The sequence below is a fragment of the Gopherus evgoodei genome, chromosome 2, assembly GCF_007399415.2.
Source record: "Gopherus evgoodei ecotype Sinaloan lineage chromosome 2, rGopEvg1_v1.p, whole genome shotgun sequence".
In the NCBI taxonomy this organism is placed as follows: Eukaryota; Metazoa; Chordata; order Testudines; family Testudinidae; genus Gopherus; species Gopherus evgoodei.
Genome location: NC_044323.1, coordinates 7,749,933 through 7,767,239, shown reverse-complemented (window position 1 = coordinate 7,767,239; position 17,307 = coordinate 7,749,933). Strand labels below are relative to the sequence as shown.

The window sequence follows — 17,307 nt, the reverse complement described above, 5'->3', positions numbered from 1 at the left end:
GAAGATCTGCATTGCACATAAGCGATCTGAGATGTACAGTAAAGACCTGGATTTTGCTCAGAACTTGCCCTCAGGCATAACAGGAAATATGTAAAGTATCCTGTGTAATTCTCTTTAAGATTCTGGTAGGCATCTGTGCCTGTTGAGGTTTTCCCGTGAGAACCTTGAGTTGGAAGAGCGAATCTATAAGAACAGCCATGCTCGGTCAAACCAAAGGTCCATCTAGCCCAGTATCCTGTCTTCCGACAATGGCCAGTGCCAGGTACCCCAGAGGGAATGAACAGAACAGGTAATCATCAAGTGATCCATCCCCTGGCACTCATTCCCAGTTTCTGGCAACCAGAGGCTATGGACACCATCCCTGCCCATCCTGGCTAATAGCCATTGATGCACTGATCCTCCAGGAACTTATCTAGTTCTTTTTTGAACCATGTTACAGTCTTGGATTCCAGTTTCATCCATTTTCTGCCTCACTGCATCATTGGCTTTGAAGCTGTAATTTTGACTTGAGTGTTGTAGAAATTTTCAGGTTGTAGCCTTTCTAGCGAACAGCAGTGTTTATTCAACTTGGGAACAGCTGTCTTCTAGCTTTTCAGGATTAACAACCATTTAATGAAGACAAATCTTGTCGTGAAAAAGGCATTTTAATTTGGAGACATGTAACATTTGGAAATGTTTTTGATTCTTGTGCTGGGGTTTTCTTTTCCAATAGGATAATATGCAAATACGCACAGCGTTAGTTATGCAAAGGTTATAAAAATAAACAGAAGAGAATGCCATTGCTACAGAGTAATAGTGTGTTAGAGGCACAGGATAATTGATCAAATGTAATCCCCAAATGCAGAGCTTTAATTTGTTTTCTATAATGATTTGCATGTGTTTTTCACCTTTTCGGATTTATGGTTAAGAAATGCCCTTTTTTATTCTGACTGATGATTTAACAGAGTAAGGATATCTCTGCTTTGTGCCAACTGATGGCTGCATTGGCAACTCACAGGCATCCCACAGGCAGCATCTAAGCTCCACTGGGAACTCTGGGCCTGATCCAAAGCCTGCTGAAGTCGGTGGGGAATCTTTCCACTGTTTTCAGTGGGCCTTGGATTAAGCCTTTAAGTGTCTTATGGTACGTCTACACTATCCCCCGGATCGGCGGGTAGTGATCAGTCTATCAGGGATCGATTAATCACGTCTAGTGTAGACACAATAAACATGATAGCTCATTCCCCGATCGCTCTGCCGTCAACTCCGGAACTCCACCGCAGCGAGAGGCGGAAGCGGAGTCGATGGGGGAGCGGCAGCGGTCGACTCGCCGTCATCCTCACGGCCAGGTAAATCGACCTAAAATACTCCAACTTCAGCTACGCTATTCACATAGACCTAGCCTTAGGAGTGCCTAAGGAGCCTATCATGGGTAAGTTTACACTGTGTTTGTAAAACGTGCAGCAACTAGTCTCGGAGCCCAGGTCTGCAGACATGGGTTCACACGGCAGTGCTAAGAACAACCATGTAGTCGTTGCGACTCGGGCTGGAGCGGCAGTTCTGAAGCCCACCCTCGTCTCTGGGTTTCAGAGCCCAAGCTCCATGCAGAGTTACAACACCTCCATAGCTGTTTTTAGCACCGTAGCGTGAGCCCCATGAGTGGAGTTGGTAGATCTGGGCTCTGAGTTTAAAACACAGCAGCGACATAGCCTGTTGTCTAGAGAACTTGGTATGTAGAGATAGGGGCATGAAGCTGTGGAGGGTGCAGGTTGGAGGACAGGGCTTTCAAGCTGATGGATCTAACTGAGACTTGTATTCAAGGAGATTTGTGAATGAAGGCTGTCTTGCAGAACATCAGACAACAACATGATGTCTTCTTTACTAGCCAGTAAATATTTGGCCTTCATACAGGCAGGAGGCTGAGCATCAGGTGACAGTGAAATCCACCCCCAACTACAGAGCTGGGGGAGAGATGTTCGTTAATCTTTCCGCTATTCTGCTCTGTGGGCTGCACTGGGGGTTATAATAAGCGAGAACCAGACATTGAAGTCTTTGCTTAGGCAGAACTCTCACTGTAGCCAGTCGGGGTTTAACAGGAATAAGGACTCTAGAATCAGACCCAAGGTCAGCCCCCCGGCTCTTGTTATTGAAAGAGGAATCTGTAAGAGCAGTTCCTGGAAATGTTTTCCGTTCATATAAACGGATGGGTATGTCACTTCATGGTGCAATACAAATATTTGACTTATGGAAAAAAGAAAGATTGTAATGCTGGCTGGGAATGTATGCTCGTGCAGCCATAAAGCTCAGGTATTTTGATCTTCCGTTGGATCTGAATGATGCTTTTCTAAGCCCACTGAGGTTTCTGGGAAGAGATTCATATGAAAGATGATATAGTTTCTCACTCTGAAAGGTGATGAAATTTCTAGCCTGGCCATTTATATGCCATAGGAAGCAATTCATATTTAGTAGGGGCTAGTAGAAACATTCCTTAAGGATGACACTTTTATCAACGTATGAGAAATCAATCTATATATTAGGTAGGCTATAACCCTACTAAAATGTCCTACACTTGGGTAACTAATTGTTATCGCTCTCATCGTAAGGTGGATGGCCCCTTGAAGGAGAGTCGGGGTCCAATCTATTTGTGATGGGCTTCTTTAAGGAGAAAAAGCCAACCTGGCCCACTTGCAAATAATTAACTGCTGAGGTGGCTGGCTGGCAGCTAATTGACTGGCGAGTGCCTGGACCTGATAGAAGGCTACCACTGCTCTGTTGGAGGGCTGTGCTCCAAAAAAGAGCAGGTTTCTAAGGAGAGGCGCTCCCAGAGGAGCTAGCAGGAAGAGGGTGTCCACGTGCTCACCTGTCCCAGCCAACAGGTGAAAGGAGAGTGTAAAACAGAGCCAATTGGGGAGAAGCTTACTGAGGGTTATAGCTGGCCTGAAGCATAATCCGCTCCAGGAGGAGGGTGGGGGAGTCCCGAACCTGTGGAGGAGGCTCGTTGGCCTCAGCCCCAGGGTCAGAGGATGGAAAGATGGGTTTGCATTTCCTCAGCTGAGCCTGGGGCTAGCTGGCTCAGGTCAGTTAATGAGCCCAGCTGAGTGGCATCAGAATTGCCTGATTGGCCATCCCATTGGCTGCAAGGAACCAACAGGCCTGCTTTAAGCTCAGCAGCAATGGCAGGTCGCCAGCTGCTCAATGCATACATCTGCAGCTGCGATGTCTCCTGTATCTGTCTTGTTCCCAGCCTTGTTCCAGACTTGCTCCTATCTCATTCCAGTCTGCTCCAGCGCTGCTCCCTTGCCTGGCTTCTGAGTCCAGCTCTGATCCTTGGCTTGTCTTCTGCTTCCTGTTCTGGCTGTAACCATTAGGCCAGGCTCCAGCTCTAAGCACTAGATCAGACTGCCCACATCCCAGTCCCCGACAAAGGGCTGGATTTAAGTCGCTAATACTGAGACAATAAATGAGACCCACACAAAGGGGTAGCTTATTCTCAGGAGCCAGGTCTGAGTCAATGATTGCAGGCAGCAAGAGGGAGCTGAGACCTGCCTAGCTGCAGGGCCATGCAGGACCACCAATGGGCATGCTGGAGGCTGATGCCTGATCATAGGACCCTTCTGTCCTGAAAATCTGTTCATTAGAATTATGTTGACTAAAGGCTTAGTCCAGCATTTTCAGGGACAACTAGTGATTTTGCATGTCTCCATTTTTGTGGGTCTGACATGACAATTTAGCAAGGCCCGCTTTCTCCGAAAGCGCCTGAGCACCCTTGATCAGCCTCCCTGAGGCAGCGCGGATGGGGTGGCTGGGGGATGCTGACCCCCAGCCCCGCCCCCTCTGCCTGAGGCCCCGCCCCTTCTGGTGGCCCAGAGCCGGGCCCCCGTACCGGTAAGTCGCCTATGTTACTCTAAATCTCACCCCAAATCTCCAGCCACTCCTGAAAATGTTGGCCTTGTCAACCTGACTCAGAAGGGTGTAAACTGCATGCTTCAGCTTGCTCAATAGATAGGGCTGCTTTTAGGTAACTGAGATGGAAGAATTCTCCCATGGGGATGTATCACAATGACATGGAAAGAAAAGGGTGACCTGAACATAGGAATGGGGAAACATGATCTAGGAGTCCTATACCTCCTGTCTGCCTGACTCTCTTTATTCACGTGTATCTCCACAGCAGCAGTACCTTCCCTCTGTAACATTAGTCCAGAGCAGGAGTGGTCAAACTTACTGGCCCTCCAAGCCTCATATGACAATCTTCAGAAGTTCGAGAGCTGGGGCATGCCTGCCAGGAGCTGTGGGTTGGGGCTTCAGCCCTGCTCCTGCTGAAGCCCCAAGCTCTGGCAGGTGCGCCCCGCAGGGCTGAAGCCCCAAGACCCCCTCCCTGCTGGACAGAAGCCTCAAGACCTCGCTTCATGCTAGGTAGAAGCCCCTACCACACCACACCACTGCAAGGCAGAGGTCTTGAGCTTCCCCCCACCCCCAGTCTGGTAGGTGGAGAGTGGAGGCACATGGGGGGCTCTGTGAGCCACACTTTAATGATAAAAGAGCCGCATGCTCAGAAATACCCTCCTGCATTTCACCTCATTCTTAGTCTTAATTTCTCCTGTTACAACAGAAGCCACTAAGACAAACTGAAAAGAGCAGGATTGGATAATCTGATGACTACTAATGTCCATTGGCAACTATATGTGTTAGGGAAATGGCCTGAGGCTAATCAGATCCCTGTGCATTTGGGTTGGGCATCTAACTCCCATTGATTTAAATGGGGGTGAGGCTGCTAAATACCTTTGTGCATTCCACCTACAGGGCCTCAGCTGATTGTCTGCAGCATCCGGAAGGAATTCTTCACCCCAGTGCACTTCCCCAACCCCATCGCTGTAATAGACAGGGTGCACTATTTATCCCCTTTTCTGAGGCATCTGGTAATAGCCCTAGCTATAGGAAGAATGCAAGAGTAGAGGGGTCTGTGCTCTGATTCAATGTGACAGTTGCTTTGTACCTAACACATAGACCGTGCCTGCTGTAAGCACATATTTCAAATTCGGTTGGTTGGTTTGGGTGATGCATCTGTATAAAGAAACCATCAAGATCAAGCAACTTGATCTTTTCCTCCATGGTCCTTTGCTTGGCCCGTTGTTTGCACAACCCCTGTGAGAATATTAAACAGGTGTGCCTGCAATCACCCCTTTTGGTAAAAACACCGAGGTGTCCTTGTGGCACCTTAGAGACTAACAAATTTATTTGAGCATAAGCTTTCATGGACTAAAACCCACCTCATCACATGCATGGAGTGGAAAATACAGAGGCAAGTATAAATACGCAGCATGTGAAAAGATGGGAGTTGTCTTACCAAGTGTGGAGTCAGTGCTAATGAGCCAATTCAATTAAGATGGAAGTGGGTTATTCTCAACGGTTGACAAGAAGAAGTAAATACCAAGGGAGGAAAAATCACTTTTGTAGTGCTAATGAGGCCAATGTAATCAAGGTGTAATCTTGTCAACTGTTGAGAATAGCCCACTTCCACCTTAAATGAATTGGCTCCTTAGCACTGACCCCCCCCCCACTTAGTAATGGGGGGTCTCTTCATATGTCAGTATAATAATGCCTGCAGCTGTAATTTGCACTACATGTATCTGATTAATTGGATTTTAGCCCATGAAAGCTTATGCCCAAATAAATTTGTTAGCCTCTAAGGTGCCAGACGGACTCCTCATTGTTTTTGCTGATACGGACTAACACGGGTACCACTCTGACCCCTTTTTGCGTGCACTAGAATGCCTGGCTCAGAAGTGTTGTGTGTGTCCTTAGAATAGGAACAAGTCAGACATTGAAAAATCAGCCCTACTCTCAATAACGCCATTGCTAACGCTCTCCGGAGCAAGGCACTGCACCTCTATGCCAGGCTGGCTTTGCCAGTACATTCTGGCGCACAACAGTTCTTTCCCAGACATTCAGCTGGCCCACATGCTCAGGGTGTAACTAGTCGCCTTATTTGGGTTTGGGAAGGAATTGTCCCCTGGGTCAGATTGACAGGATCTCTGGGGGTGGGGGTCTCCTTCCTCTGCAGCATGTGGCAGAGGTCACTTGCAGGTTTAAACTAGTGTAAATAGTGGTTTCTCTGTAACCTGAAATCTTTAAACCATGATTTGATGACTTCAGTAACTCAGCCAGAGATTAGGGGTCTGTTACAGGAGTAGGTGGGCTTGGTATTGTGGCCTGCAATATGCAGGAGGTCAGACTAGATGATATTGATGGTCCTTTCTGCTTTAAAGTCTATGAGTCTATCTCTGCCCTGCATATCTAAGGCTACGTCTTCACTATCCGCCATATCGGTGGGTAGCAATCGATTGCTCGGGGCTCGATATATCGCGTCCATCTAGACGAGATATATCGATCCCCGAACGCGCTTATATCGATTCCGGAACTCCACCACCCCGAACGGAGTTGCGGAGTCGACATGGGAAGCCGCAGACATCGATCCCGCGCCGTGAGGACGGTGAGTAATTCGATCTTAGGTACTTCGACTTCAGCTATGTTATTCACGTAGCTGAAGTTGCATATCTGAGATCGATTTTCCCCCGTAGTGTAGACCAACCCTAAGAGGCAGTAACTTGGATTGTTGATACAGAAGAGCAAGTCAGCTGAGCTTTCAGTGGAGAGTTCGGCTATTCATTCTGTGGGGAGCCAGGACTCCCAGGTTCTGTTCAGAGCTCCACCATTAACTTGTCGTGCCCGTTTGGCATACGCTAGATTTTTCAGGTATAAGAACCTAATTTTGGAAATCTGGATAAACTGCCTGATTTTCAGACCGTGACTCCCAGCGAAATTAATGGTAACTGGTTGGTAGATGCTCAGAGCTTTTGAAAATGACCCGGGAAGGTGACTGGGTGAGAGTTAAGGAGCCTGACTTTGGGTAACTTTTTTTTTTCCTCAAATCTTGGCTTTTAGCTTTGACATCTCTTTGCTTCAATTCACCCATTTCTAAATTAGGTGCAAACACTGATTTTGCAAGAATGTTTTAAAGCTTAATTCATTAAAAATGACCTGCAATGGTGGGGAAAATACCATTTTTTTTATCTTTGCTCTGATATATAAAGAAAGTGTGAAAGACAGTTGATTTCTCCACTTGTTTCTTAGCAATCTACCCTGCTTTTCTTGGAAGACTCTATTGATGATAGGGAAACTCATGGAATCCTAATGTGTAAAAAGTATCCACTGAAAACAGGATGGGCGTGGGGCACTAATCTGTTTACAGCTATCTGGCTTTGTTTCTTTCTCTTAATGCATATTTAACTCAAATGCCTGAAAGACAGTTGGGAGAAAAGATCTCTTTGTTAGAGACTCAACACCCTCTCCATGAAGGGACCTGCAACTCTCCCTCTTCAGTTCTCTGGTCTTGCACAGAGACCACCATTAGAGTAAAAAACAGGGAAGAGAAAACGTGAAGTTCTTGATATTACTCAGGTGAAAAGTAAAATCAAGCTATCTTTATGCATTATAAAGAAGCAAAAGTCTTCTCTTTCTTTTCCTTTGCAATGTTTGTAAAGTATCTTGGGAGCTTCTGATGAAAGCTGTTGCAGAGATGCAAATCAAAACCATTTTTTATTAGTAAGTGTTGCTTACACACACACTGAAAAAAAATCAGTGTCTGGCTAAATTGAGGGGAAGCATGATATGCACTGTCTAAGAAAGCATCCTATAATTAAGATCAGTCTGGGAATCCTTTCTGCTTGCTCTAAGTGGCTGAGTTAATTTCCCACAGAATGTGGATGTCAGAGGTGGCTTGGAAGAAGAAATAATTAGCATCTTTATGCTGCGAAGAGCTAATTATTAGTGGAAGCAAAGCACTGTTGTAGCTGGTACCTTACATACTCTAATGGCTTTCTTGTTTTATTGTAGCAGATTACTTTCCCTGCTGCATCCCTCTGTTGCCTGTAGCACCAGGGTGATGCAAGCCAACGCGACAGGCGAAAGCGCACGAAGGGAATGTGAGGCCAAGCAGAGTTAAAATGCAAACTTCTGGACTGATGTATTTGCTTTGCATCAGAGTTGATGCCGATGAGATCAAAAGAATGATGAGACGAAGGCAGGGCAGGGGAGGTCGGCAGCCACTAGCCTTTACGCTGCATCCAGGGACATTGGAAACAATAGTGAAAATAGAACAGGAGTACTTGTGGCACCTTAGAGACTAACAAATGTATTTCAGCATAAGCTTTTGTGGGCTACAGCTCACTTCTTCGGATGCACAGAATGGAACACACAGACAGGAGATATTTATACATACATATAGTGAAAACGGAAGTGAAGGGTTTGAATTTTGCTGTTCTCGTAGCTGAAGTTGCATATCTTGGATTGACACCCCACCCCACCCCCAAAGTAGATCAGGACTTAGAAACAAAGGCACAACGGACAAAGGCATAACAAGATCCAATGATTGCAAGTTGGCGTTCGAACATTTTAAATAAGATGCAACTTTTTAACAATGAGGGTAGTGTCACGTCACTTTTATAGGCTAGAGTAGTTAATCATTAGAACAGATTATATGGGGATGTGGTAAATTCTCCATCTCATGGAGCATTTAAATTATTACTTATTTGTTTTAATGTAGCACCTAGGAGCCCCAGTCATGGGACAAGACCCCATTGTGCTAAGCCCTGTGTCAACAGTTGATGCCTTTCTACAAGTTATGCCCTAGTTTTCAGCCACAAGTTATCGGGACTCATAAACTTTAAGGCCAGAAGGGACCATCATGATCATCTGGTCTGACCTCCTGCACGCTGCAGGCCACAGAATCTCTCCCACCCACTCCTGTAACAGGCCCGTAACCTCTGGCTGAGTTACTGAAACCCTCAAATCTTTCAAGACTTCAGGTTACAGAGAATCCACTATTTACTCTAGTTCAAACCAGCAAGTGACCCATGCCTCACGTTGCAGAGGGAAGTGGAAAAACCCCCAGGGTCTCTGCTAGTGTGACCTGGAGGAAAATTCCTTTCTAATCCCAAAGATGGTGATCAGTTAAACCCTGAGCATGTGGGCAAGACCCACCAGCCAGACACCTTGGAAAGAATGGTCTCTAGTAACTCAGAGTCCTGCCCATCTTGTGTCTCATCTCCAACTGTTGGAGATATTTGGCAATAGCAATCATGGATGGGCCATTTGCCATTGTAGGCAACTTCATCATTCCAACTCCTCCATACATTTATCAAGATCAGTCTTAAAACAAGTTCGATTTTCTGCCCCCGCTACTCCCATTGGAAGGCTGTTCCAGAATTTCACTCTAATGGTTAGAAACCTTTATCTAGTTTCAAACCTAAACTTATTGATGACCAGTTTTTATCCATGTGTTCTTGTGCCAAAATTGGCCCTTAAATTAAATAACTCCTCTCCCTCCCTGGTGCTTATCTGTCTGATGTATTTATAGTGTGCATTTACATAGTTGGAAGGAATGTTTCCCTCCCCTACGGGAATCACTCGACGAAATTCCCTGACCACTGTTTTGCCAGGGGTCAGACAAGATGATCATAGTGGTTTCATTTGACCTTCAAACTATGAAAAAGTTTTGTCAGCACGAATTTAATAGGGTCACGTTATTCATGAAAGGTGAAGCCATGGCTGACTGATGCAAATAATGTCCGGCAACTGCTGATAAAACCTTTGTATCTCCCCAGCATGAATTGTGTATGCGCCGCACAGGGGCGGCTCCAGGCACCAGCACACCAAGCGCGTGCCTGGGGCGGCAAGTTGTGGAGGGCGCTCTGCCGGTCGCCGCGAGGGCGGCAGGCAGGTTGCCTTCGGCGGCATGCCTGCGGAGGGTCAGGTGGTCCAGCGGCTTCGGCGGACCTCCCGCAGGCTACCGCCGAATTCTTGGGACCGGGGACCTCCCACAGGCAAGCCGCCGGAGGCAGCCTGCCTGCCGTGCTTGGGGCAGCAAAATACCTAGAGCCGCCCCTGGTACCACATGTGTGGCAGGAAAAAAAGCCAACAATTTTAGTGGTAAACCTTGTTTAGCAACATTTGATTAACACATAGGTAGAATAATGAAAACAAGAAGGATCCATCAACTCTTTGTATAGATTGGCTCCCAATGGCCTGATCAAGAGCTCATTGAAGTCAAAAGGTGTCTCCCCATTGACTTTAGTGGGTTTTGGGGCAAATATTATCACAAATCCACCTGGACAGACTTTGAAGGAAGAGAGAAGAGATTTTAAAACCTCGAGAAATTGCCTAAAACAACTTTTCCATGCATAACAATGTTATGGATCTGCAGTACAGCATGTCCAAGATCTCGCCGGATGAAAGCCCTTTGCTGTGTATCGCATAGAGGAGATCAGAAATCTTTGCAAAGGCTCTTAGTACCAGTTCCTAGCCCTGCTTATGAACTGTCACTGGTGCAGAACTGAACAAAATGCTGCAGTCCTCAGATCACTGTATTCTTGGGCAAAATTCTTTCTTGGGGAAAGAAGGAAACATTTTTTTTCTGACAGGCTGTTTACATAAATTATATGGCCAGAAGAGACCATTGTGATCATCTAGTCTGACCTCCTGTACCGCATAGGCCATAGGACTTCCCTGTATTAATTCCTGTTTGAACTAGAGCATATCTTTTTTCAAAAAACATCTAGTCTTGATTTTAAAATGTCCAGTGGTGGAGAATCCACCACAACTCTAGGTAAGCTACTTTAGCTGTTGAAAATGTGCACCGTATTTCTAGTCTGAATTTGTCTAGCTTCAACTTCTAGCCATTGAATTTGTTTTACCTTCATCTTTTTACAAAAGCTTAATGTGCATTAGAAGCTGCTCAGAGGTTTGAAATGACAGAAGCCGTCCCAAAGGAGATGGGTTTGTGGACAGAGTACAAGTGAGGTGGTCAGATGTGTGATGATAAGTGCAAGCTGTCACATGGATATCCATTATAGCTATATCTTGTTTCTGTATAGCTCAAAATCTGTTTACTGAAGGATGTAGGCATCGGTTCTTTCTGTGCCTTGCATTTCAAACACATTACAGTTCATTTGTTCTTAAGTATTAGATGTAGACATTTAAACTACGCTCAGAACAAAAATGTTCTCCTTTAGGAAGCCATCCAGTACTTTCATCTTGTATTTTATATTTTATTCCCTCTTGGTCCAGAGCAGGGGTATGCAACCTATGGCATGCGTGACAAAGGCAGCACATAAGCTGATTTTCAGTGGCACTCACACTGCCAGGGTCCTGGCCACAGGTCCAGGGGTCTCTGCATTTTAATTTAATTTTAAATGAAGCTTCTTAAACATTTTAAAAACCTTATTTGCTTTACATACAACAATAGTTTAGTTATATATTATAGACTTACAGAAAGAGACCTTCTAAAAATGTTAAAATATATTACTGGCACTCGAAACCTTAAATTAGAGTGAATAAATGAAGACTTGGCACACCACTGCTGAAAGGTTGCTGACCCCTGGTCCAGAGTTTCAGATAATATGTCCCATGGTTGTGAATACATTGTAAGTACCTAGGTTGATAAGCCCCGAGTTCTAGATGTTGAGAGATCCTGTTGTGAAACCATCTGTTTTCCATGGGTAGAATTCTGATGTCTTTATCTTTGACCCTAGTGGTCACCACTTCACGGGAAGAACTGAGATTTGTAGCTAATGTTAAAAGTTGGAAAATTGTATGTTAATGAATCTAAAAGCAGAGGTTACAAGAAGAAGATATTCTCAGTGATTTTCTTTACAATCTCCAATAATCCCACTTCAAAGCTGCAATCGAAAATTTCCATTTACCCCAGTAAAAACAAAGGTAAAGCTTTGATTATAACTTCCAAAGGGAGTTGAGGTTGCTTTTCGGCTTTCTGGTTGTTCAAAGCATTGTTGTTTGCTCTCTCCTTATTGATCTGAGTTATCAATGGCGTTGATGCAGTCTTGGCAAATCAATTGTGGAGTTAGGCTCTTGGGTAGCATGAGTGAAAACATTTGGCCTGTTTCACATCAGGAATATTTACTGAAGAAATATACTTTGACAGTGGTTTTCTGAGTTCCTTTTACTATTGGAAACATCTTTTACTAAGCGCTTTTTTTCCTTTACAATCCAGTTCCACCCTCTGGGACACTGGACTTAACCACAGCCTTTTCCTAACCTTTGGGGAATTGTTCTATGCCACATCATGGGTGACTCTTGAACAGAATTGCTAGAGGGAAATGGCTGCAGTATCTGTCTATCTGTTATTAATAATAATAATAATAATATTTGCATTCTGTATGGAATTCTGAAATATTTTTTCATTCAAAATCAGAACAAAATGCAAACATTTTGAAATTTCCAGGGAAACAAAAATTCCAAAAAAGTTCAGTTCAGGATCTTCGGGATATCTTGTTTCAGTAGTGTCAAAACATTTCCTTTAATTTAGTTTTGATATTTATTTTAAAAATTAAATATAACATCTATAAATGAAATGGTATAATAAACAGGATATAACATACTAAAAACAATATTTTAACATAATCTCTGTCAAAACAAATTGTGCTCAATTGATCATATCAAAATGAAACATTTCCACATTGAAATGAAAGTCTATCAAAATTTTGTTGAAATCGACTTATTCCCACAAAACATATCAGTTTCGATGAAACAGTAGTAGCAATAGCGAAGTCCTAAATGGACTTCATGGACGTCTTGCATGACTCTCTTTTGGGAATTTAAAAAAATCTGCTGGGGTATAATTTACTCCTTCCACCCAACACATCCGCCATAATTTTGCACCTATGTGAGTGACAGTTTCAGTGGCATGAGGAATGGGGGAGTTAGAAAGGAACAGAAGCAGTCACATCTTGTGCATGGGTTGGTGTGTTCAGATCAGGTACTATATTTTGGAGGGGGAGCAAGAGATTTAATCTGAGAATCTCTAGTGTTTCCATCTATAAAATGCACCACTCACTATTAACCCAGATTTGTCTCAGTCCTATGCAGATGTGGCCTGTATCTCCCTGTCAGTTCCAGAAAATGTTTGATACCACACATGCTGTATCTTGAAACTGAAGTTATTGAAAACTGCGTGTTTAAAGAAAATAATCCCAAATTATTTCACTCTTTCCTCTCCATTTGTCAGAGTTAAATCTCTCATCTGGGTCTTCGGCACATATTTTTAAAATCCCTTTTTGGTTTGCATCTAAGATCAAGTGTAGTATTGTGAGTCAACCTCCATTTAGAGCAGTATATAGTACACTAACGTGGGGTAGTCTCAGGGATCTAAACAGTCTTTTCCAGCTCTAACTTCTGTAATCCTCTGATCCAGGTTTGGGATTTGATTGAGAGAGTTAGAAAACTGGATAGAGCTGGTTGTTCGCAAGGTAGCCATGAATCATGCCCTGCATAGGGTTTCTCTGTGTACTTTCCATACAGCGCAGACAGAGCAGTCTCTGAATGTTGTAATATGGTCATCTCTTTCTCTTCTCTTTCTGTAGGTTGTGGAAGGATGTGGGACAACATAACCTGCTGGCCCTCAGCAGCAGTGGGAGAAGTTGTGGTGATGCCATGCCCCATATATTTTATCTTCTTCTCCAGTTCTCTGGGTAAGTGAAATTAGACAGTTCATTTACTATGAATGTCGCTTGATATTTTCTAACTTGATCCACTCCGCCTTCCTTCTGGTGAATGGCGATCACGCTATTGTGTGAAAATTAAAGTTGAAATAATCCGTGATGACTATTCAGAGGTAATGGACATGTGCTACTCCCCATTGACTTCAGCTGGAGTTGTGGGTGCTCAGCCTGTCTGAAAATGAGACACTGTAGCCAGTCGAGGGCTGTAATGCTCTAATCTAAGAGAGGTTATTGATAACTGGGTGGAGTTTAATAGCCAAGGACACACAGATCAGGCTAGGTGACCTCATGGTCCCTTCTGGCCTTAAACTCTGTGATTCTTTATCAGTTAGAAGTAGGTAAATAGTTGAGTAACGAACCTACTTGACTACACCTTTTAGCTATCTCCTCACTGGTAGGCCCAAATATCCAGTCTACTGACATGGATTCACAGTTATTATTTTCCATTGTTTCTTTACATTACAGTAGAGACCAGAGACACCAGTCACAGATGGCGCTCCATTTTGCTAGGTGCTATATAAAACGTACAAAGACAGAGTCCCTGCACCTTTCACTCCATGGATGGGATTATCGCTGAACATTGGCCTAACTCTGCTCCCATTGAAGTTAATGGGAGTTTAGCCAATGACTTCAATGAGAACAGAGTTGAGCCAACACTGTTCACTTTGAAAATCTCACTCTAAGAAGTTGAATACAAAAGTAGAAAAATATTTTTTTCCCCTTGGAAAATGTTGACAAAAATAGTTTCTTTCTAATTTTCCACAAAAAATGTTGAGGGTTTGTTTGTTTGTTTTGTTGTTTTTGGGTGGGGGGGGATTAAGTGAAAATTTGAAGACCAAAAAATTCCATCTAAAAACTGAACAACTACAATTCAGAAAAGTTGCTGTAGCACTTCATGAGAGTTGTAGCTTGGGTACCTCATGCTCCCATTATCTTCTTGAGACCAGGTCAGATTTCATCTCCCATGATGCTCCACAATCTTCTCTCATGGAGGGGGAGGCAATGTATCATGTGAGTCCTTGGCAATAATGCATCACGGGGGATGTGGTCCAGCCAAGGAGCCTGGCCCAGAGAAGAGATGCGGGACATGAGACAGTTGAATTACAACTTCCAGAAGACACTTTAGTAGCATATTCAAATCAAATATTTCTAGTTTGAAATAATATTTGGGCTTTAAGCATTTGGGTTTTTTACTAAAATCTTAATTCTCCACAGGAAGCAGATGCTTTTCTTGAAACTTGTGTTTAATTGAAGACCCAGCTTTCCACTGAAAAGCCTTTTTTATGGAAAATTTTAAACCAGCAAGTGACAGAGTGGGAGTAGCTTATTGCTGGCTCACCACTGTGAGCATGCCCACCTGGGCCAAATAGGGAGATAATTGATTAGATCTGGGTGATTAACTGGTTAACAAGCTTCAGAGTAGCAGCCGTGTTAGTCTGTATCCACAAAAAGATCAGGAGTACTTGTGGCACCTTAGAGCCTAACAAATTTATGCTCAAATAAATGTGTTAGCCTCTAAGGTGCCACAAGTACTCCTGTTCTTTTTGTGTGGTTAACAAGCGTATTCAGCTCATCAGCTGGGGATTGTTAATTGGAAGACAAGGAGGCTGGAAGGAAGGGCAAAGAAGACCAGAAACTCAGGGAGGTGAGACTTCCCTTCCCTTTTACCTCCCCACCCTGTGCCTAGCGGGTACATTGAAGTTTACGGAAAGCCTTACGATAATGGGACATGAAGCTTCATAAGACAGGATAAATAAACTACACTGTGGTGAACGTACATAAGAAAGCATGAGGACTACCTGCAAAGAGGAATCCAGTGTATAGGAGCCCATCCTGTGGTTCAGTAATGGACTAGAGAGGATGCGTACCTTGAAATACACACAAGTTGGATACATACTTGCAATACCCCCTCTCCTCAATCATTGTAAACAAATGAAGTAAGTACCAACTGTCCCAGCTGCCCCTCAGGCAGTTAACAGCCTGATTTCTCAGAGACACTGGGTACATCTACAATATGAAATTAATTCAAACTTATTTTATTCAAATTTTCAGAAGTGATTTTATACATTCGTTGTTGTATGTCCCCACTAAAGCGTGTGAATTCAGCGGAGTGCGTCTACAGTACCGAGGCTAGCATTGAATGTCGGAGGGGTGCACTGTGGTAGTTCAGTTCCCGCAGTATCTGACACCCATTGGAATTGTGGATTAAGCTCCCAGTGCATGATGGGGCAAAAACATTCTCACAGGTGTTTTGAGGTGTGTACCATCACTCGCTCCTCCCTCCGTGAAAGCTACGGCAGACACCATACTACCAGCAGACGGTGCAGCATGGTGCATCACCTATCTCCTGGTACTATGAATCCACCTCGCATGTCCTCTCGTCTATCTACTCTTTCATCTAACCATTTCCCACCTTTTTTTGGCTACCATGAAGCTTCTGCCACTTTTTCCATGTTGTCTGTCCTGGCCCCCCTAGAAGCTACAGAAGACAACAAGTCCCTTCTGTTTTTTGGCTATCATGAACAGAGCCGCACAGCTTCTGCCGCAAACTCTGCTCACATTTCTGTCGCAAAACTCTGCTCTCCTGCTCTTGCCGCTCTAATGAGTTTCCCGACTCTGTGAAAGTACAGAAGACAACATTTACCACCTTTTATTTGGCCATCTTGAACCAAACAGCTCATTTCACACCCTTTTTCCAGGATTACCCATGCAGGCGCCATAGCGCGGCAATCATGGAGCCCACTCAGATCTCCGCTGCAGTTTTGACCGTTGTAAATACCTCATGTATTATCCAGCACTATGTGCAGTACCTGCAAAACCGGACGAGGAAACGACGACAGCGCAGTTACTATACTGATGAGGATATGGACACAGATGTTCCTAGAAGCCTGGCACGTGGTGCTTGGGAGATCATGGTGGCATTGGGCCTGGTTCATGCTGTGGAACGCCGATTCTGGGTCCAGGAAACAAGCACAAACTGGTGGGACCACACAGTGTTGTGGGTCTGGGATGATTTGCAATGGCTGCGAAACTTTCGTATGTGTAGGTCCACTTTCATGGAACTTTGTAACTTGCTGTCTCCTGCCCTGAAGAGCAAAGACACCAGAATGAGAGCAACCCTCACCATTGAGAAGTGAGTGGCCATAGCACTGTGGAAGCTTGCAATGCCCGACAGCTACTGGTCAGTCAGGAATCAGTTTGGAGTGGGCAAATCTACTGTGGGGTGCTGCAGTGCTACAAGTAGCCAACGCAATCACTGACCAGCTGCTATCAAGGGTACTGACTCTGGGAAATATGCAGACCATTGTGGATGGCTTTAATGCACTGGGATTCCCTAACTGCGGTGGGGCAATAGACAGAACACATATCCCTATCTTGGCCCTGGCACACCGGGGCGGCCAGTCCATAAACCCCAAGGGGTACTTTTCCATGGTACTGCAAGCACTGGTGGAGCACAAGGGACATTTCACCGACATCAACGTGGGATGGCTGGGAAAGGTGCATCATGCTTGCATCTTCAGGTACTCTCCTCTGTTTGAACAGCTGCAGGAAGGGACTTACTTCCCAGGCCAGAAAATTACTGTTGGGGATGTTGAAACACCTATAGTTATCTTCGGGGACCCAGCCTACCCCTTAATGCCATGGCTCATGAAGCCGTACACAAGCACCCTGGACAGTAGTAAGGAGCAGTTCAGCTACAGGCTGAGCAAGTGCAGAATGGTGGTAAAATATGCTTTTGGACATTTGAAAGGGC

At 44.5% G+C, this 17,307-nt stretch overlaps 1 protein-coding gene across 1 annotated transcript in view; it reads left to right on the top strand.

Moving 5' to 3' along the window:
* Positions 1-17,307, top strand: part of VIPR1 (vasoactive intestinal peptide receptor 1) — a 173,222-nt gene that overhangs the window by 77,209 nt on the left and 78,706 nt on the right. Inside the window, exon 3 of the mRNA XM_030549954.1 lies at positions 13,416-13,523. Within this exon, the coding sequence (XP_030405814.1) occupies positions 13,416-13,523 (108 nt within the window). The remainder of the gene's footprint in view (positions 1-13,415; positions 13,524-17,307) is intronic.